The sequence below is a fragment of the Bombyx mandarina genome, chromosome 11 (genome assembly GCF_030267445.1).
Source record: "Bombyx mandarina strain Sakado chromosome 11, ASM3026744v2".
Taxonomy (NCBI): domain Eukaryota; kingdom Metazoa; phylum Arthropoda; class Insecta; order Lepidoptera; family Bombycidae; genus Bombyx; species Bombyx mandarina.
In genome coordinates, this window is record NC_143218.1 from 15345991 (window position 1) to 15367348 (window position 21358).

General features: G+C 37.0%; 1 protein-coding gene across 1 annotated transcript; it reads left to right on the forward strand.

Annotated features, from left to right (window-relative positions):
- Positions 1–17: 17 nt before the first annotated feature.
- On the forward strand, positions 18–14591 carry Ns3 (nucleostemin 3). The gene is made up of 10 exons (XM_028172218.2): positions 18–408; positions 1653–1876; positions 2626–2847; positions 3449–3569; positions 4100–4630; positions 5418–5570; positions 6116–6257; positions 7601–7800; positions 8370–8458; positions 14316–14591. The coding sequence occupies exons 1-10, from the start codon at positions 313–315 to the stop codon at positions 14437–14439; spliced, it is 1902 nt and encodes a 633-aa protein (XP_028028019.2). The 5' UTR covers positions 18–312; the 3' UTR covers positions 14440–14591.
- Positions 14592–21358: the final 6767 nt, after the last annotated feature.

Here is a 21358-nt window from a genome sequence, read left to right on the forward strand (position 1 = left end):
ATCTCGGAAGTAAGCTTACACAAAGCAAACAAGCAGCTTACTCACACGCTTATAGTTCTCGGGGTATGTCGTTGCGTTGCACACCAATAAGTCCGAAATGAAACCTGACTAATGGCATGACTTTTCTTTGTTCACTCAGTTAAAAAAAAAACTTTCTTGTTTGAAGCTGTCACAGAAAAGGTTGTTGTCATGTGTCTTTGCTGTTAATGTCAAAGAAATCCATTCCATGTGTTCTATTCGAACTGTTTATACTTTAATAGAAAAGTTAAAGGAAGTTGTATCTCTCCCTGTTTTGTAGTGTAAGTTAAGATAATGGGCAAGAAGAATAAAGAGTCTCTTGGGAGAGCCCTCATCAAAGATAGATTCTCTAAAAATCGCAACAAAAAACATGTCGAAGACAATACCATGGTTTGTTTTATATTTTTATTTATTTTAGCAGCTTCCTTTCATGGACTAACATGCCAAAAAAAATTGAAGTTAAGGTATCGGTGGAATGAATTCGTGAAATTTGATTTCAAATTATTTTTATTTCGAAATAGGTTATGAACTAAAGATACCTTGCCCAATGTTTACATTACAATAGGGCTGTCGAAATATATTTAAATAAAATTTAATAAAAATGTTCTCCAAGGAATTTGTATTTCTTTTTTTATTTATTGCTTAGATGTGTGAACGAGCTCACAGCCCCCCTGGAGTTATGTGGTTACTGGAGCCCATAGACATCTACAACGTAAATGCGCCACACACCTTGAGATATAGTTCTAAAGTATCAGTGTAGTCACAGCGGCTGCCCCACCCTTCAAATCGAAACGCATTACTGCTTCACGGCAGAAATAGGCGGGGCGGTGGTACCTACCTGTGCGGACTCACAAGAGGTCCTGCCACCAGTAATTACGCAAATTATAATTTTGCGGGTTTGATTTTTATTGCACGATTTTTATTCTTTTTTATTCCTTCACCATGGAAGTCAATCGTGAACATTTGTTAAGTACTTATTTCATTAGAAATATTTGGTATCCGCCTGCGGGATTCAAACACCGGTGCATCGTTCGATACGAATGCACCGGTCGTCTTATCCTTTAGGCCACGACTACGACAAAATCAGCTTCCCATGAAATTTGGTAGAGGAAATAGGGTGCTGTTTTTTTTAAATAACTGTAGTACTTACTTACAAAGATGCACTCAAACTGTCGATACACACTACCTACTGTACACTACTAGTATGGTCAAAGTAGTAATCAAAATCTTCTGAACACAGATAATTTTAAATCACAACCATCATATTATACCAATGTTCCAAGTGTGTGACTAAATAGGGCCCAAAAAAATTAAAATTAGCAAAAATATTCAATAACACTAGACACTTGCGTAAAAGAAAGCAGCACATGGAATAAGACATAAAACACATGCTTCGAAAAGTAAAGGAATTCCTTAAAACTTGAACATTTTAAATGATAGTCCTATTGTTTTTGTGTGAGAAAACTTAAAACATCGCAATAAATATTTTGATGACACAGTGTTGGTGATGTCCTTTTTCATATTAAAACATGAGTTATTCCAAACTTTTAAACAGTAGTGTATGTTAATAAATATTCATATCTATGTATTTAACAGTATGTCAGTGTCAAATAGATCTATTAAAATACTTACAGCTCCACACTACAGAGGTGAATGATGGATATGATTGGGGACGTCTGAATCTTCAGTCAGTAACTGCGGAGTCTTCACTCCAAGAATTTCTCTCCACAGCTGAACTGGCACAGAGAGAGTTCACTGCTGAGAAACTTAATCTAAAATATGTAAAATCTGTACCTAGTGAAGTAGCCATTATAACATCACAACCTGATTTTGACGAGCCTCTCACTGTTCCACGAAGGTAAACCTTAGTTTCATTCATGGCTTATTATCCAAGATATGGCAGTGTCTTCATTAACATATTCTCACTTGCTCTATTTATGGTAATCACCTTATTTTTAACACCAATGTTTATCATGTACTCTATTATACGGGTTATCAATTTGTGCCGTCAGCCTCACAGCCCTTTCTCGACCTCAGTGGTTACCAGTTAATGGCCTATTGTACCTTCACAGATATGATATTTAAAACTCTTTCGAGGTAGAACAGTTGTAATACAAATACAGTTGAGATTTTAATATTAAGGTGTTTTTTTTTTTTCTACCTATGCTGATAGCCTTGAGATGCTATTTCAGCTTCTCCTTGACGTGTAGGTGAACTCACGAGGCTCAAACCGGGTATGTTGCTAACACTGGCCCTAGCAAGAGTAGTGCTTCGCCGAATCTACCACCACTTCGGAAACGCGACCCACTGAAAAGATCCGGCGAGAAACTCAGTGGGCTGTGTCTATGGGTTAATTTACTCGTCGCAAGCGACGGGTTCGGCGAGGACGGTGACCGGTGCTTGAGATACTTAAAAGCACCGTTAATCGATCGGGAAGATTTGTAATGACGTGATCAGGACAAATGGGCATTCGAGTACCTATGTGCTCTGGTCTGGCCTAAAATCTAGTAGGCTCATTTTAATTTCTTCTGGCCATTTTAATCTTATTAAAATAAAAATACTTAAAAATTCGTCAATAACATTTAAAGGTAAAATTTTACTGTTCAGACCCCAGTGGCACCCTGGAGTAACAGCTGAAGAACAGCTCAACCGTGAGAGAGAAACATTCTTAGATTGGCGTCGGCATTTGAATGAACTTCAAGCCAAGCTTGGTGCAGCAGTGACACCTTACGAGAGAAACTTGGAACTTTGGAAGCAGTTGTGGAGGACTTTAGAAAAATCTGATATTGTATTGATATTATTAGATGCAAGGAATCCCTTATTGTTTAGGTAAATTGCTAAACTTTATTTCATCATCCATTCATGTTACACTTTATTTCTGTGGATACGAACACAGCCTTTTTTTAATCTTGACATTACATTAGGTCTAGATATTCAGTGACCCCTTTTTTATTTTGTAGGTGAATTAATTTGTAAATAATGTGAATATAGAGCTCCGTTTTATATTATTTCATACCGAATGAGATCGGTATAATAGAAATTCGGTATTATGTAGAATATTGTGCCTCTATAGTTTGGTACTTAATGTCGTTTATTTTAGATTTGATACACTGGAATGACCACTTTCAATTTACAGCTACTTAAAACTTATTTTCCTATTAATTTTAATAATTATATATGAGTATGTACATCATACATAATGTTGGCTTACTATGTTTTCAATTTCATTAACAACGCATACATTTTTTAAGCTTGCACCTGTTTTAATGCAAATATTTCTTGGCTAGTGAACACTCATCACAACAACAGCAACACAGACATACATAATACAGACATAATATATATTATATACAATGCGAGTAGATAAATAATCTATATATTAATACGCGAAGCAAAAATAATAATAATTATATAAAAAAATTATCATCAGGTGTGTGGATCTAGAAAAGTATGCGAAAGAACAAAAATGCAAAAGTATATTATTGCTGAACAAAGCTGATCTTACAAGTGAATATGAAAGAAAGTGTTGGGCTGAATATTTCAATAAGGAGGTAATATTTTTTTAAACTTTTTTATATGTTTAAGATTATGCGAGAAAGATCTTGCACCCACCTAATTAAGTAGTTACAGTGGCGGATTAAAGGTCCAGAGCGCCCTAGGCAATCACTTTATCGGCGCCCCTGTACCGGCCATAAATGGCCATCATAATACTCTAAATGTTTACTAGTTGTTTTTGCAATTACGATGACGTTGTATCATCAAACCCTAGACTTTAGTAGACCAGGAGCCTTGTACTTACGCTAATGCGCGAATGAAATACAAACAAACCCGCAATATTGCATAATATGAGTATATCGATGCTTGTGCAATATAATCTATTATAGATTTAGATTATAGATCAGCATTTCTTTCTTAATCGTCGATATGTTATTTTCTTTATTTATTTAAAAATTCTGAGTTCGCGCGCCCCTAGGCACGTGCCTAGTTTGCCTTACGGATAATCCGCCTCTGAGTAGTTAACAGAGTCCATAGATATCACAAGGTAAATGTAGCTACCGAACTAAAAATTAATTGCTTTCAGAACATTCAAATAGTCTTTTTTTCGGCCGCCAAAACTACGAATGAGCGCAAAATATCTGAATCCGAGAATGAAACAGTAAAAAATGAAAATAATTCCGACACAGATACGGCCAGTTCTGAAGATGAAGGTATTGAAGAAATTGATTTACTCCAAACTACGGAGGATGATATTGAATTGTTCAAGAAACAACTCAGTGAAATAGATAAGGCAGTATCAGATACAGCTGTAAAGTTAAATAGGATACAAGAAACATTAGATAAAGTACTTGAGAATTTTAAACTTGGTAAATCTATAGAACTAACGACAAACGAAAATGACCCCAAAATTGATTTAGAAACAGTTGAAAATGATTCATTTGGAACTGAAATGCGAAATACACATGAAATATATGACAGAACTAAATTGTTGGAATTATTGAAGAGCATTGAGGTTGATAAATTAAAAGATCCTCCTAGATTGAATGTCGGTATGATTGGTTACCCAAATGTGGGGAAATCTAGTACAGTTAATATACTTATGCAAACTAAGAAGGTAAGGTGATAATGAATTTAGAAGCTAAAACATTTTATTTCTCTGTCAATCAGTTCCCTAAATTAACAATTTGTCTCCATGTGAACTACGAGCAAGGTAGAAGTAAACTACTTACAGCTTAAAAAGTAAAAATCAATGTTCTCTAACTTTTTTTATAACATGACATATTTTATGTGTTCTAAAATATTTATAACATAAAGTCAATAATAGAAATAAGTTGTTCATACTTTTCTAAAATAGATGTGAGTTGCATCACAGAAGCATCATTAATATTGTTATGAGCCGATCGGAACGCTTTACTCAAATTATTATTAAAATTCAATTCAATTATTACAACAATTATGGTATTTTCGTCACTTGGCTTCGAATACAATTCTCTTGAAATCGCTTATGTAATGCTGTAATAGTCGTTTTTTCCTGGATATTCGCGATAGAACTAGAATATTCGGGAATGTTCTATATTCATCTTGCGTATGACGAGAACTTTCTCAGGGCCATTAGAACACTAGGAAGCAACTTGATAAAACTGTTCTATGTTCTAGAACTTTCGGTTTTTTTTCCATAATATTCGAAATATGTTTCAGTTGTTTCGTTATCCGTTTTGGCTGATTTTTTTTTTATTGCCCTTGTAGGCAGACGAGAATACGGCCCACCTGACGGTGAGTGGTTACCGTCGCCCATGGACTTCAGCAATGCCAGGGGCAGAGCCAAGCCGCTGCCTACCGTTAAAACAATTAACATTAGATAGCGTTACCTGTACTGGCATAACAATATTTTCGAATTTCAGGTAAGCGTGAGCTCAATGCCTGGTCACACACGGCACATACAATCGTTGATCCTTGACAATGACATTGAACTCTTAGACTGTCCCGGATTGGTGTTGCCCGCGTACGCCGTTGCACCAGATTTACTACTAACGGCCGTGTTACCGATTGACCAGGTAATAATTCATGATTTGTTTGAACACGGTAATACAAAGGTTTACTTAAAGAACTTTACTTAAAGAATCATATTATTATGTTGACACTTAACTGAAGACTCATTTTTAGTTAGTTATCGTGGTCACTATGACTAACAAAAAATTAGTCTTCAGCCGACAGTCATAGTCCAAAATCTAGCCAGGTTTATTAACTGTGTAATATCTGTGAAAATGCACAAATGTGGAAAAATTAAACAAAGTCGCTGGAGTTACTTCTTGGGATCCTCCAAATAGTCCACTGAATAAATCTCAGTAAATGACCTTCATTTTACTGAGATTATATTTCATCCCATATTATCTCATCTCATCTCATTTAATTTCATTTCATTTCACTCCATATTACCATTTTTCATAAAAATAAGAATATTAATTAAAATAAGACTGACCTAAAGGTCTTAGTTACCAGGTCATAAAATCCCCTAAAAAATGTGTTTTGGTGTGCAACAAAGTGTATTCTCTCTTTCTCTCCCCCTCTCTCTCTCTAAATGAATGAAAATGTAAAACAGATGCGTTCCCATGACGCGGCGATGGCGAGACTGTGCCAGCTGGTGAGCAAGTTCACGTTCGAACAGAAGTACGGGCTGCTGTTGCCGCGGACCGACGACGCGGACGAACTCGACTACAAACAGATACTGACCGCGCACGCTTGTGAGTTTACCTAACCGCTTCTAACCTTTTTTTATTTTTCCTACCTAAGCTGAGAACCTTGAGAGGCTATATTAGCGTAACCTTAACTAGTAGGTGAGTTCACGGGGCTCAAACCTGACGACGTTGCTAACATGAACCCTAGCAAGAGCCATGTTTCGCAAAATCTACCACCGGATCGGAAACGCGACCCACTGAGAAGATCCGGCGAGAAACTCAGTGGGCTGTATCTGTGAGTTAATTTACTCGTCGAACCCTACGTCGCAAGCGACAGGTTCAACGAGAACGTTGGCCGGCGCTTCTAACCGCTAATTTATTGTAATACATATCAAGGGGTGAAAGCGACATTTTTACAATTCTATTATATTTTTTACATTTCTATTCAATTCTATTCTAGGAGAGTCATTTGAAGTTTAATATTTCGAAATAAATAAAACCTTAATAAGGCCTGTCGTCTTGTATGGATCAGCTTGTTGGACCACTAAAATGGCGGATGAAAGGCGATTGATTGCATGCAGCAGAGATGCGAATGTTGCGATGGATGTGTGGAGTAACGAATATGGATAGAATATGGAATGAATATGTTAGAGGAAGTCTGAAAGTGGCAACTGTGACGGAGAAGTTGAGAAGTGCGCGTTTAGGATGGTATGGACATGGTTAACTGTGAATGTGGAAGTATATAGAGGTGGAGGTAGACCTAAGAAGAAATGGATGGATTGCGTGAAAGACGATATGTGTAAGCGGGGAGTGGGCGAAGAAATGGTATACGATAGAGGAGTATGGAAGGAGAAGACATGTTGCACCGACCCCAGGTGACTGGGAGAAGGGCAGGAGAATGATGACATTGGAAACAAATTCAAGGATCGTTTTGAATACGCTTTTATTAGCTTCAGACTTATGTATGTAACGGAATCTTTGAACATGATTTGACCCCCTTCAGAACGTCGAAATTCACCTAAAAAATTAAAATTAAATAATAGTTAAAAAAAACGAACAAAATACGGTTTTATAGAAAATCCAACTAAAAAATAGAAAATAAATTTTAATAAATTTGACTTAAAAATAGTGTAAGAAAAAATGATTTTATTGTAAAAAAAAAAGCGTGGGGTGCATGGTATCAGTAGTTATAAAAATTTTATGAACAGATATGAGTAGAAGGGTTATTTTGATTATATCCTGAAAAGCCCGCCACGCTTTTTTCTTACACTATTCTTAAGTTAAATTTATTAAAATTTGTTTTCCATTTTTTAGTTATCATAGATTTTCTATAAAATTATTTATTGTTTGTATGTTTCGTACAAGCTGTTCTTGAAAACAAATGTCGCCTAAAACTCATTAATTTCCAGACAATCGCGGCTTCATGACGGCGGCGGGTCAGCCGGACCGGTCCAGGTCGGCGCGGCTGCTGCTCAAGGACGCCGCCAGCGGACGCCTCAGGTGGGAGCAGCTGCCGCCGGGCTACCAGCCGCCTCCCCTCGAACAACTCATAGAAGACAGGAGGAACGAGAAGAGGAAGCCCACGCCCATGGAAGCCAGGATGGTCGAGGTGCGGTGTACTTGTAGCTCGTTTCACGCAGACTGAAGTCGTCGTGGCCTAAAGGATAAGACGTCCGGTGCATTCGTATGTAGCGATGCACCGGTGTTCGAATCCCGCAAGCGGGTACCAATTTTTCTAATGAAATACGTACTTTACAAATGTTCACGGTTGATTTCCACGGTGAAGGAATAACATCGTGTAATAAAAATGAAACCCGCAAAACTTTAATTTGCGTTATTACTGGTGGTAGAACCTCTTGTGAGTCCGCGCGGGTAGGTACCACCACCCTGCCTATTTCGGCCGTGAAGCAGTAATGCGTTTTGGTTTGAAGGGTGGGGCAGCCGTTGTACTGTACTGAGACCTTAGAACTAATATCTCAAGATGGTTGGCGGCATTTACGTTGTAGATGTCTATGAGCTCCGGTAACCACTTAACACTAGATGGGCTGAGAGCTCGTCCACCCATCTGTGCAGTAAAAAAAACAATTTTATTATTTTAAAATTCCATGTCGGGATGATTGTTGAAATTTATTGTAAAATTAGACAATAATTATAAATAAATTAAAAATTAATAAACAGGGTTGGCGAAACAAGTCTGAAGAGATAGACAGCGCTTTCTTCGCTATGAAGAAAAGTACAGCGCACGTTAAAGGAAAACCTATTATCGGGTGAGTCTTGTACCAGTACACGTGGTACTAACACTGTTTGATACTCGCTATATCAAATAAACTAATTTAAATTTAATGCAAATTTCGAAATTCTTTGCCATTTTTATATTCGAATTATTAACCGATGCTTCATTAAAAAATTTGCACGAAAATATATTTAATATTATAAGTAAAATTGAATCATATAAGATAAAAATGTGTATATGCTTGTTGTCAGGTTTTCTGCCATTTAACCATTCAATCAACAGCTGAACAAATTTAGTTGTGTATGTCAGTTAATGTACCTATATATGAGATATGTTTGGAATTAGATTCATCGTTTCAAACATTAATTTGAATTTGACAAAAATGTTGTTTTAAACTTTCGCGTTTATCAGCATTAAACACATTATATATTTAACGGCTACGTAATCGGCTCTTACCACGATTTTCACATTTCATGAGTTCATAGGTACACAATCTGCGTCGTATTAAGAATACGTTAAATAAAAGCGTGTACAGTACCCGGCAATAAATGTCGCCCATCGACCTATGGAAAGAGACAATCGTCTATTTTCGGTTTCCTAGAGCGTTACCTCTGTCGCACGAATCACTAACAGTGTGGTATCGGTTAGGTCTGCACACTGCTTTACTTGAACAACTACTGACAGACGTGACGTGTAGTGTGCGACAAAGATGACGTTATACGAAACTTATAATAAATCAGTCGATGTGCGATATCTATAGTCGGGCACTGTATAATGATAAAAAAAATGTGTCAAAGCCTGTATGAATTTATTAATACATTACTTTTAATACTAATTACAAACTATTTATATGTATGTATGAATATGTGATTGTGTATATATGTACATACATATTTTTTGTGTATTTGTAATTTAATATAAATTTCATTGCAATTACCACTATTTACTGTGCACTACCTTTGGGTGACTGGCAGAGAAGGCCTTAGGCATTAAGTCCGCCGATGTAAGTTTTACATGAAGTGTAATCTATATCTAAAATGAATTGCTGTTCGTTAGTTTTAACGAGTAAAACTCGAGAACGGCTGGACCGATTTGGTTAATTTTGGTCTTGAATTATTTGTGGAAGTCCAGAGAAGGTTTAAAAGGTAGATAAATATGAAAATGCTCGGAATTAAATAAAAATAACAATTTTGTTTTCCCTTTGATGTGTCCCCCGTCGGACGGATTCCTTTTGTTTGTTTTAAGTTTATTTTATACAAAAGTTTAGGTCCTTTATTTATCGATTGAGGCACTACGAAGTCTGCCTGGTAAGCTAATAAATAAATAAATAGCCAACATATGTTCGTACCGTGATATATGCGGCGATGAACAATATTACCATTAGTTTAACGACTCCCGGCAGCTATAAAGTTCGATACGGAACGACCTAACGAATGTGTTTCTAATTTTCAAACTACTTAACTACATTTGTTACAGCTATTAATGTTTATTCACGAAACTCGTCCAGGCAAAGGTTTCCGGTCCGTTTATTTTTTTATTTTATTATTGCTTAGATGGGCGGACGAGCTCACAGCCCACCTGATGTTAAGTGGTTACTGAAGCCCATAGACATCTACAACGTAAATGCGCCACCCACCTTGAGATACAAGTTCTAAGGTCTCAGTATAGTTACAACAGCAGCCCCGCCCTTCAAACCGAAACGCATTACTGCTTCACGGCAAAAATAGGCAGAGCGGTGGTACCTACGCGTGCGGACTCACAAGAGGTCCTACCATCAGTAATTACGCAAATTATAATTTTGCGAGTTTGATTTTTATTACACTATGTTATTTCTTCACCGTGGAAGTCAATCGTGAACATTTGTTGAGTACGTATTTCATTAGAAAAATTGGTACCCGCCTGAGATTCGAACACCGGTGTATCGCTCAACACGAATGCACTGGACGTCTTATCCTTTAGGCCACGACGACTTTTTCGTGAGTAGTGTAATTTAATTTAATAAAAAAAAAATTAGACTAATGATTAGGGAGATTAAAGGGCGAATATTGAAAATCGCAAACCTTAACGCTTCTAATTTGTTCTTATTTCATTTTAGAATTTTCTAGATTCTCGAATCTAATCACGTATCAAATGCAACTTGAATTAATCAATTTTCTTTACTGGAAAATATGCTATATAATTATTTCACTTTGAACTCTGAACATAAGTACTGTTACGCTTTGGGGTTCGGGATAAATAAAAATTCTACCGAAGTATAAATTAAAACTGTATTTGCACTTAAAACACTCCACAAACACATTAAAATTCTCAATTCGCTTCAGGTGATCCGTTCACTGTTTCGCTTCGAGTAGTTCCGATTACTGACTAACTGCGTAATATCTCTGCAACGCTTTTATAGTCGATACGACATCCCTAAAATCATCGAGAACATTCCTCACAAGTAGAGTACTTTCGATGTGTGTTTCCGCTATCTGACAATAGATGAGGTTTTACTTCTCGAGCGTTTTAGATGTTACTAGATCCTTAGACATTCGTTCGACTATTCGGCGATAGATGGCGTTACGGTTACCAGTGGTACTATGGCGGCAGTGCATTCTCACGGGGATGCACAGCGGGATGTCGTTTATAACCTTCATTCGGGACTGATCTCGAACGACTTTTGAAGAAGGACATGTCATATCGTTCATTACACACCGTGGAAGGAATTGCCGGTCGGATAATGCGTAGTTCAAATAGCCTTTGAAAACGCACTGCCTATGAGCGCAATGGTTCCCGGTTTTTTTTTCTTCTTTTTTTATTGCCTTTGTAGGCAGACGAGCTTACGGCCCACCTGATTCAGCTGAACTGAATTCAGTTCACCACACTTGGAGACCCGGCCCAGAGAGTTCTCTACTTCAGACACAAGTTTTAATCGCCTCTCGTGTACAACGCTTCGAGAGAGACTCTGATGGCCGATATAGCGCGCATCCCCCGTGCTATTTATCATCCGCATAGCAATGCATGCCATCAAAAGATAGCGTGTATCGATGAATTATGTTTCTTTGAATTAAGTAAAGAAGTGACATCGGCTAATCTCGATGCTAATACAAGCTAATTTAGGTGACAACTGGCAGCATAAATACCTCCACCCATCTTGAGACATGACTGGGAATCATATTGTTTTAACTGATATCCTACCCTCATAGTTGAATATATTAATCTTTTAAGTAGTAAATTGCTATATTTCATGCGGACGACCACGAAGCTATAGCGGGTATTTACAAATTTTTTTTTTTTTTTTACTTAATGACACTTGAATCGTTTTTACCACACCTTCGAGCATATCACATTATCAAATCAAAATCAAATCAAATCAACTGCAATTAGAAACCATTCGTCAACATCCGTATTCGCTAGAACTTGCTCCAACGGACTACCTTTTTTTTTTTTGTGATTTGGTAAATTTTCTACGTGACAATAACTTTTCTTCCTAGGAGGCAGTACAAAATACTTTTGTACAGTTTGTAGAATCTAGATCACCAGAGTTCTATAGCAAAGGCATAAATGACCTTCCTATTAGATGGCAGCACTGTATAGAGATAATAATGGTAGATATTTTTATTAAATAAATATATTAAATTTAAAAAAAAACAATTTTAATTTTTCAGTACAAATCGTCAATTTCGTATTTTAACCACTTTATACTGAGAAATTTAAAAACGCAAAATTAATTTGCTAAAGTTTTTATTATGCCTACGTATCGCGAAATTTGTAGGAAATATTAACATTTCCCGGTAATAAGTTTCAAGTTTAGCCCATCTTCAATATTTAATGTTTCAATGAATGACGTCTTTTACACGGCGTCATAACATATTTTTTTGTTGTTTTATTTTTTTGTTTTATTATCTGTCAGTTGTTATACGTTAGAAATAGAATAGAAGAATCGATACAGCGGCCTCATATTATAATGTACATGTGTGACGTAAATTTTCCGACCTTCAAATGTGCATTACGAAAATAAAACGTTCTATAAACGTCCGAGATGAAAGATATCGTTATTATCAATTAGAAGGGAAGCCTAAATAAACTTAGTAACGAAACGACTGGATGTAAGCCAAGTGTTAATTCATAAAGTTTCTCTTGACTTGCCCGCACGACACGGTTGCGTCAACGGTCGCTAAGATTGCCCTGATAACGAACACGGATGTGTTGGAATAACTCTTGTGTTATATCTAGTACATTACTTATACACCGAAAAAAGTTTCAAGAAAATCAGAAAAGAAACCTCTTTACATAAACCGCTGAGATCACGTCCTTTTCTCGTAGTTGGGTAAAACAGAACTGTCGACCGTCTTTAGATATGTAGCTTATTAAAAAATAACTAATATTTGAGAACAAATGATGCAAGATCATCTGGTCATCCTTACTGGTGGTAGGACCCCTTGTGAGTCCGCACGGGTAGGTACCACCGCCCCGCCTATTTCTGCAGTGAAGCAGTAATGCGTTTCAGTTTGAAGGGTAGGGCAGCCGTTGTAGTTATACTGAAACGTTAGAACTTATATCCCAAGGTGTGTGGCGCATTTACGTTGTAGATGTCAATGGGCTCCAGTAACCACTTAACACCGGGTGGGCCGTGAGCTCGTCCACATATCTAAGCAATAAAAAAACTCAAATTAGGATTCCCTCTGTTATGGGCACTAGAGACTATAGATGATAAACACTCAGACGAAGAGCATACAAACCTGTACATCACACGAATGTTTGGCCGATGTGGAAATTGAACTCACGACCCTCGGCGCATCAGTCCGAGCCTCTAACTACTGCACCAGCGAGTCAGTCGTTAATTGATGAACTTTCTCGTTTGGCTGTTGGAGGGTAGTTTTGTATTTTGTTCGATTGTGTGAAACAAATTCCCAGTTGGGAACTCGAAATTGTTTTGACATCTCAAGTCTTCAACGCGCTTTTCTTAGCTTGATCTGTACCTTTATTTATATTATTATGGATGTAATTGAATACTTTAAGCTAATTTATACCAACGTAAAGAAGTCTTTCTTGATAATATCTAGGAGTGAAATGCTATTTGGTTTAAGCGACATTTCGCTTAATGCTTTTTTTTTTTATTGCTTAGATGGGTGGACGAGCTCACAGCCCACTTGATGTTAAGTGGTTACTGGAGCCCATAGATATCTACAATGTAAATGCGCCGCCCACCTTGAGATAAATTCTAAGGTCTCAGTATAGTTACAACGGCTGCCCCACCCTTCAAACCGAAACGCATTACTGCTTCACGGCAGAAATAGACAGGATGGTGGTACCTACCCGCGCGGACTCACAAGAGGTCCTACCATCAGTAAACTCACAAGAGGTCCTACCACCAGCACGCGATATTTGTCTTTGTGATTAATGATGCATTTTATTTGGTATTAGTATCAACAGTTCGATGTTCAATTGAGCTTCAATTAAGTTTACTCCATTGAAATAGCTGAAGAAGTTTTTTTGTTATGATATGTTTACCAAATTTTAAATGGCCCTCGTGTAAAGTTGCAAAAATGTTGCTTAAACCAACCAACTTTTCACCCCTCGATATAATTATTATAATATGACCAAGCTTACTAGAATAAATGAGTCAGTTCAGATTTTAAATAATAGTAACATGTTTTTTTTTATTGCTTAGATCGGTGTACGTGCTTCACAGCCCACCTGGTTGGTAAGTGGTTACTGTAGCTCATAGACATTTACAACGTAAATGCGCCGCCCACCTTGAGATATAATTTCTAAGGTTTCAGTATAGTTACAACGGCTGCCCGAACCGACTTCAAACCGAAACGCATTACTGCTTCACGGCTGAAATATTTTGTTTTGAAGCTGTTCTAGACATAATGTTAACGATTAGATCATTTGTTTGCTTTTAGAGTTACCGGTGCTCAATCAGCAGAGAGACAGGTAACCAAACCATGGAAGCAAGAGAAGAAACACGCCAACAAAAACAAACGAGAGAAGCTAAGAAGAGTATACGCCCATCTGGACGAACATTGAATAGCTAGTGTGATACATGTGTTTATCCTTGTTTCTCCTATGTATTTTTTTATTAGTGCAACTAAGAGAAATATATGAAATAAACGAATTAGGTTATGCATAATACGTATTAAGATTATTTCCTAAATAAAATTTGGATATTAATTTATAAATCGTTTCTTTAAGCGTAACAATTGCAATAGGAAAATGAAGCCCATGTTTGAATAAATTATATTAAGGAATGCTTTATTATAGTTCAATTTGAAAGTAATGAATTAGGGTCAATTTTATTCAATCTCCGTAACTATGGAATGAGGTAGGTGTTTCCGGAACGCTATGCATTTTATGTGTCTCATTTTTATGGATGTGTGGAGTGACAAGAATGGACAAGATAAAGAATGAGTATATCAGAGAAAGTGTGAAAGTGGCCCCGGTAAGCAACAAATTAAGGAGCGGACGGTTAGCGTGGCATGGACATGTGATGCGTAGAGAGAAGATGCATGTGACTAGGAGATGTATGGAAATGGTAGTGCAAGGTAGAGGGGGAAGAGGTCGACCAAAGAAGACATGGATGGAGTATGTGAATGACGATATGAGAGAGAGGAGTGAGTGTTGAGATGACGGCTGATAGAAGAGAATGGAAGAGAAAAATTAGCTGTACCGACCCCACCCAGTGGGATAAGGCGGAGAAAAAAAAAACTTTTAACGAACTTTAGGAAGTCTAAGGTCATAATCAATTATGTGGTAAAAAAATTTTTTTTTAATTTTTTTTATTGCTTAGATGGGTGGACGAGCTCACAGCCCACCTGGTGTTAAGTGGTTACTGGAGCCCATAGACATCCACAACGTAAATGCGCCACCCACCTTGAGATACAAGTTCTAAGGGCTCAAGTATAGTTAAAACGGCTGCCCCACCCTTCAAACCGAAACGCATTACTGCTTCACGGCAGAAATAGGCAGGCAATGTAGAACAGTATCGTACAGTAAATAGGTACATTCGTTTGTATACTTAAAACGAATAAGATTAATTTAAATAAACATAAATCAGCTTAAAGTCTTGTGGACTAGATTACGTAACTGTTTATACTGAACAAAAATATTTATCAAACAATTTGGGAAGATACAAATTAATAAACACGTAGTTACAGAATTATTTGTGGAATTCTTATGGCGTAATGTTGGCCTGGATCCCTTGATTTACGACGCGCTCGCTAATTTAAGACAAGTGCTCGGTTTTACTTTACCGATAAATAGCTGTAAGTACACCGCGCTAATTACATAGCTATGAATGTATTATAGATCTATAAATTTACTTTAAAATAACAAATTCAAGAAGGTTCTTATTAAGTTAAGAGCCCTGTATATTTATAGACTAAAATAGAGAAATTGATTTATATTAGGTTCCCCCTAAAATAGTTGATTATTTTAAGTTATTTAAGCAACAATGCAGTGGGAGGGAGTTTTTTTTATACTATTGAGAGGCTATTTCAGCGTAACCTTAACTAGTAGGTGAGCTCACGGGGCTCAAACCCGACGACGTTCCTAACACCACTAAGAAGATGCGGCGAGAAACTCAGTGGGCTGTGTGTGGGTTAATTTACTCGTCGAGCCCTTCGTCGCAAGCGACGGGTTCGACGAGAACGATGACCGGACAGGGAGAGATGGCGGGACATCGTGAGACGCATCACCCCTACCCCCTTCTAACACTACATGACGATCACGATCGCTCTGTTAAAAGTGAGTTTTTATTTATTTATTGCTTAGATGGGTGGACGAGCTTACAGCCCACCTGGTGTTGAGTGGTTACTGGAACTCATAAACATCTACAACGTAAATACGCCACCCACCTTGAGATATAAGCTCTAAGGTCTCAGTTAGTTACAACGGCAGCTCCCCCCACCCTACAAACCGAAACGCATTACTGCTTCACGGCAGAAATAGGCTAGAAATATTGAAAAGAAGAAAGAGACAATACCATGAGGCTACGAAAAATTGCAACACTACTAAAAAAAAACAAATTGGATGAAATTTTTTCCCTACCTAATCGCTGCTAGCCTAAAGAGCTTTTCCAGCTTTTTTTCCTACCTAAGCAGGTAACCTAGAGGGTTATATCAGCATAACCTAGCGAGTAAGTGAGCTCATGGGGCTCTAACCAAATGACCAACCCTATTCCAGCCACTCACGGACCGGTATAAAATAAATACTGATTTATTCAGAAAAAAATAATACTCAAAATTGAGAGCTAGTATAAGTCGAAAACATTATGAGGAGGAGAGATAGGAGAGTATTAAGCGGTAGGCAGCGGCTTGGCTCTGCCCCTGGCATTGCTGAAGTCCATGGGCGACGGTAACCGCTCACCATCAGGTGGGCCGTATGCTCGTCTGCCTATAAGGAGAAAAGAAAAAACATATCGTAAGACGTGTGACAAAAAGTTTGTTTTTTCTTATCAGTAGCGAATTTGCGATTGACAGCCCGCGAGGTCTGGCTCTATGGTGACAACGTTGAATTTTTCCGACTCCCTGAAAGTCGAATCTCGAATAGCTTATGAACTAGTTTAATGAAATACCGTAATATTAACACTAGATGTCTTTTGGTTAGAAACCATAAAATGATTTGTAAAACGCTTTTATTATCTTTCTACTGAGTAATCTTCGAACATCATTTTCACTGACTTCAAAATAGCTGTTAAAAAAACCTGTACCCTTAAGACAGATGACAATACTAGGTATAACTTTTTAAATTCCCTCTTATACCCTGACCGGGATTAACAGGTTAAACTTAATCAAGATTAATTGTTATTTGGGTTTGCTATTTAAGCGCATTTTTTTAAGTTTTAAACTATTACACATATTTATAATATGCTAAATAATAATTTGTGAAAAGCGGTACATCAGCTCGGACCCAGAGCTCAATTATTATCATATCTGACAGTGCTCCGTACCGCGGTCGTTTGGAGAACCGTAATATTTCGTACCTACAAAACATATTTTAAAGGAACTATTTAAATAAACAAAGTGCAGAGCCAAGTTCACGTATAAAATAGTTCGCAAGTAATACCTAATAAATAGTATACAATATTAAACATAAAACGAGATTACCGGGAACATTCCAGTTTCATCCTTTCATAATAGTAAACATCCGTTTCCGTGAACTAATTGCATTCCAAATTTAAAGACGATTCTCTACAACAAACGCGCATTGAAATATTTACCACCGTTAGATGACTAATAATGCCATTCGTAATGTCTAGGTATAATATCGAGTAGGTATAATATCGGCTAGGTATAACGTGACCATACGTCCCTCTGGGCGGGATTGTCCCGCTTTTAGGCTGTCCGTCCCGCTGTCCCCAACGAGAACAAAAATGTCCCACTTTCATTTATCTGTTTTTTTTTTATGATTGAAGGATTACTGGTGGCCCGGAGGCCTTTCCAGTTTCACCAGGACAGGTGGGCGAGCAAAGGCTCAGCCAGAAGGGGTGGGATTTGCTAACAGCTACTCGAGCGCCTCCGAAGGAGACCTAACAACTCAAGAGCAGCTGCGTCGCGAATGAATCTACTACCGGATCGGAATCGCGACCCGCTGAGAAGATCCGGCGAGAAACTCAGCGAGCTGATTCATGGGTTAGGATTTATCTGTTGTGCATGTTTGTTAAAAAGTTTAAATGTTTTATTAGAAACTTACCGAATACTTACTTATCTCAAATCCTTATTGTATTACAAAATGCATACTAAAGTAACTCTAATTTTGCTGTAGAAAAGTAGTTTTTTGATGCGCAATAATTTATAAATATTATTTGAAGGGCAAGTTGGTGTAAGAATTATTAAGGTGCCAGCGAGGGTAAGATACCATAATAAATTATTTCAAGTCATTTTTTAAACCATATTTTTTATTTTGTACTTAAATATGACATTTTACCCCAACGTACCCTATATTTGTATTTATTTATATTTCGAGATTCCGTAGGCGTCCCGCTTTGAGACGAAAAAAAATTGTCACGTTAGCTAGGTATAATATCGACTAGGTATAATGTAAATAACGATAATATTGAAATATGATTAAATCTCGCCATACAGTTGTAGACTTAATACGGAAGATTTAGATCTTTGAAAAATTGTGTGCTTTTTTTAATTAGCGTTCTGTTCTTTATCCTCATAGCCTTTGACCAGATGTTGAGCGGTTACAGACAGCCAGAGGCAGACAAATCAGAATTTGCGTTCCATAAAACATGCGAAAATACCGAGCGCAATGTTACTTGCTCGAAATTGCTCTACAAAACATTAAAATAATAATTATTTTTTATTTATTCACTCATTTTATTTTTATTTTTTATTGCCTAGATGAGTGGACGAGCTCACAGCCCACCTGGTGTTAAGTGGTTACTGGAGCCCATAGACATCTACGACGTAAATGCGCCACCCACCTTGAGATATAAGTTCTAAGGTCTCAAGTATAGTTACAACGGCTGCCCTACCCTTCAGACCGAAACGCATTACTGGTTCACGGCAGAAATAGGCAGGGCGGTGGTACCTACCCGTGCGGACTCCCAAGAGGTCCTACCACCAGTGAATTTTTTATTTACTACCTCATTATCTGATGACGTTTCTCGAAAACCTTGTAGCATAAATTATTCGGTTTTTAATATGTTTTTTTTGTCAACGGATGCTCACAAAATATGTACCTAATACTAGTTTCACGAAAATCAGCGTGATAGTTATGAGTGCCGACTAGATCACTCAGACAGCCTTGATATAGTTTTCTATATCGGTAAAATCCGAAAATATAATAATATATAACTCTAAACAGATCATGTATCATAAATCATAATCTCCCGTTATTTATAACCAAAGAGCTGCGATACCGACAAATCATATAAGATGATTCCGACGAACGAAAACAAAAATACTTTGAGGCCTTTATGTGTGTTTTTAAAACATGTATTCGAAGATATTTGGTACGAAGTATTATAAAAATATCGACGATATATTTATACTACATAGTATGCGCTCTCTGGATTAAGATTGTTCAATAATTGATAATATTCATTTCAAAAGCTAAATGCCGAACATATCTTGAGCAGTGTTAATTTAATTAGTTAATTGTTGTTAAAGATAGAAAAAGATACGCTTACGGAGATCTATACTCTACATTTCGATCATTGTAACGTTTATTTTATGCTGTCCTCAATGATGAACGATTTTAAAACTTAAAGTAACTAAACTAGATAAGAAATTAATGTGTCTCAAAGTACATATTCCATCTGAAGTAAGTATTTATTGTGTTTATGTAGCATAATTAGATTGCTGTCAGTGATAACTCCTTACGTGGCTATCCTGATAATACCATATTAAATATAGACCATACCATAAACACGAAGCTGAAAATTGAACTTCTTAACTTTGCATAAAGTGAAAGCTATTGCCATAAAGAAAAAGAAAAAAAAACTTCTTAACTTTGGTTAGGTTAGATAACACGATAATCAAAGCTTCTTAAATTCTAAAACTGAACATCTTCAATGTCATTTCGGATCCTCCCGATCCACTATCTTTTCTTATTTTTAGGTACCTCAAGCGTGGGTCACCGTTCCCGTTGAACTCGTTGCTTGCGACAAAGGGCTCGGCGAGCAAATTAACCCTCAGACACAGCCCTACTGAGTTTCTCGCCAGATTTTCTCAATGAGTCGTGTTTCCGATCCGGTGGTAGATTCTGCGAAGCACTGCTCTTGCTAGGGCTAGTATTAGCAAACTCCCTGGTTAGAGCCCCGTGAGCTCACCTACCGTTCGGTGAATCTAGCATGACCACTCGAGGTCAACAGAATAGATACTAAAAATTATTATGTTTTTCTTCTACCGAATGGTACAGCTGGATATCGGTGCCAGTTCTCATAAAGGAGACCTTTTCACTTTGCCGTTGACGTACGAAAAAAATCAGCAGCAAAGCGGAAAAAGACAAATTTATGCAGAACTTTTATATTCTCTCTTCAACGCCATTGTTCGTTCCTTAACGAAGTGTATTCACGTTGTCTTCAATTGTAGGGTATTCTGTAATAGAAATGTTTTAATTATTTTTTTATCTAAATCAGTAGGTAGTATTGTATATATTGTAGGTATATTGGGATTGGTTTTGGAATTATTGCTTTCTGTAACTAAAAATTTCAAACAAAACCAATTCCTATATTTAATGGTACAGAGCATAACCATTCGCCGATATACTGTAAACAGGTTTCACTTAAATTTCGAAACTAAAAGTAAAACGTTACTAAACTCTATATGATTCTTGGCATCGACAAACTCATGCCGTATTAATAGTGTTTTGTATATCATTTCACAGAAAATGTAAACGGAATACGTGTTTGTGTAAATATATATGTTTGAAAAGTGAGAACGTGAATGTTTTCGTCTATGGAATGGTCGGTCTTAGCCCCTTAGGCGAATAGTTACGTACTATTTATACCGTTTGAACTTTAAAGCGTGTAGTTTCCTTGGAATAATCTCAAAAAGAGAATAAGGATGGTACAATTATTTAAGAATATATAATCGGTCAACACCTCCATGGTCTTAATACTTTTTAAATCAAACTATGCATTGCTGAAAAAAAAAACGATTTACGGAAATTATCAAGACTTAAGAAAGAACAAATTAAAAAAAAAAGAAAAAAGAATTCATTTGAAAATCGATACAAAGATCGCCTAATACAATAACGTCTCTGAATAACCCATCATAGTTAATATATCTCGCGCGATGACCAGATTTATTTTGTGACTGTCGAAAGTAGCGCTTAAAGAATAATAAAACTGTTTTTCCATTGTTTATTCTCACAACAAAATTAAATGTTGGCGCTGAATAAATCCAAAGAATTCATGGCACAAAAGTTGGCAGCTCTCACGAGGATTTCAGGCGATGCAGACATAATGCATTTTTCACTGTTGAACATTCAATAG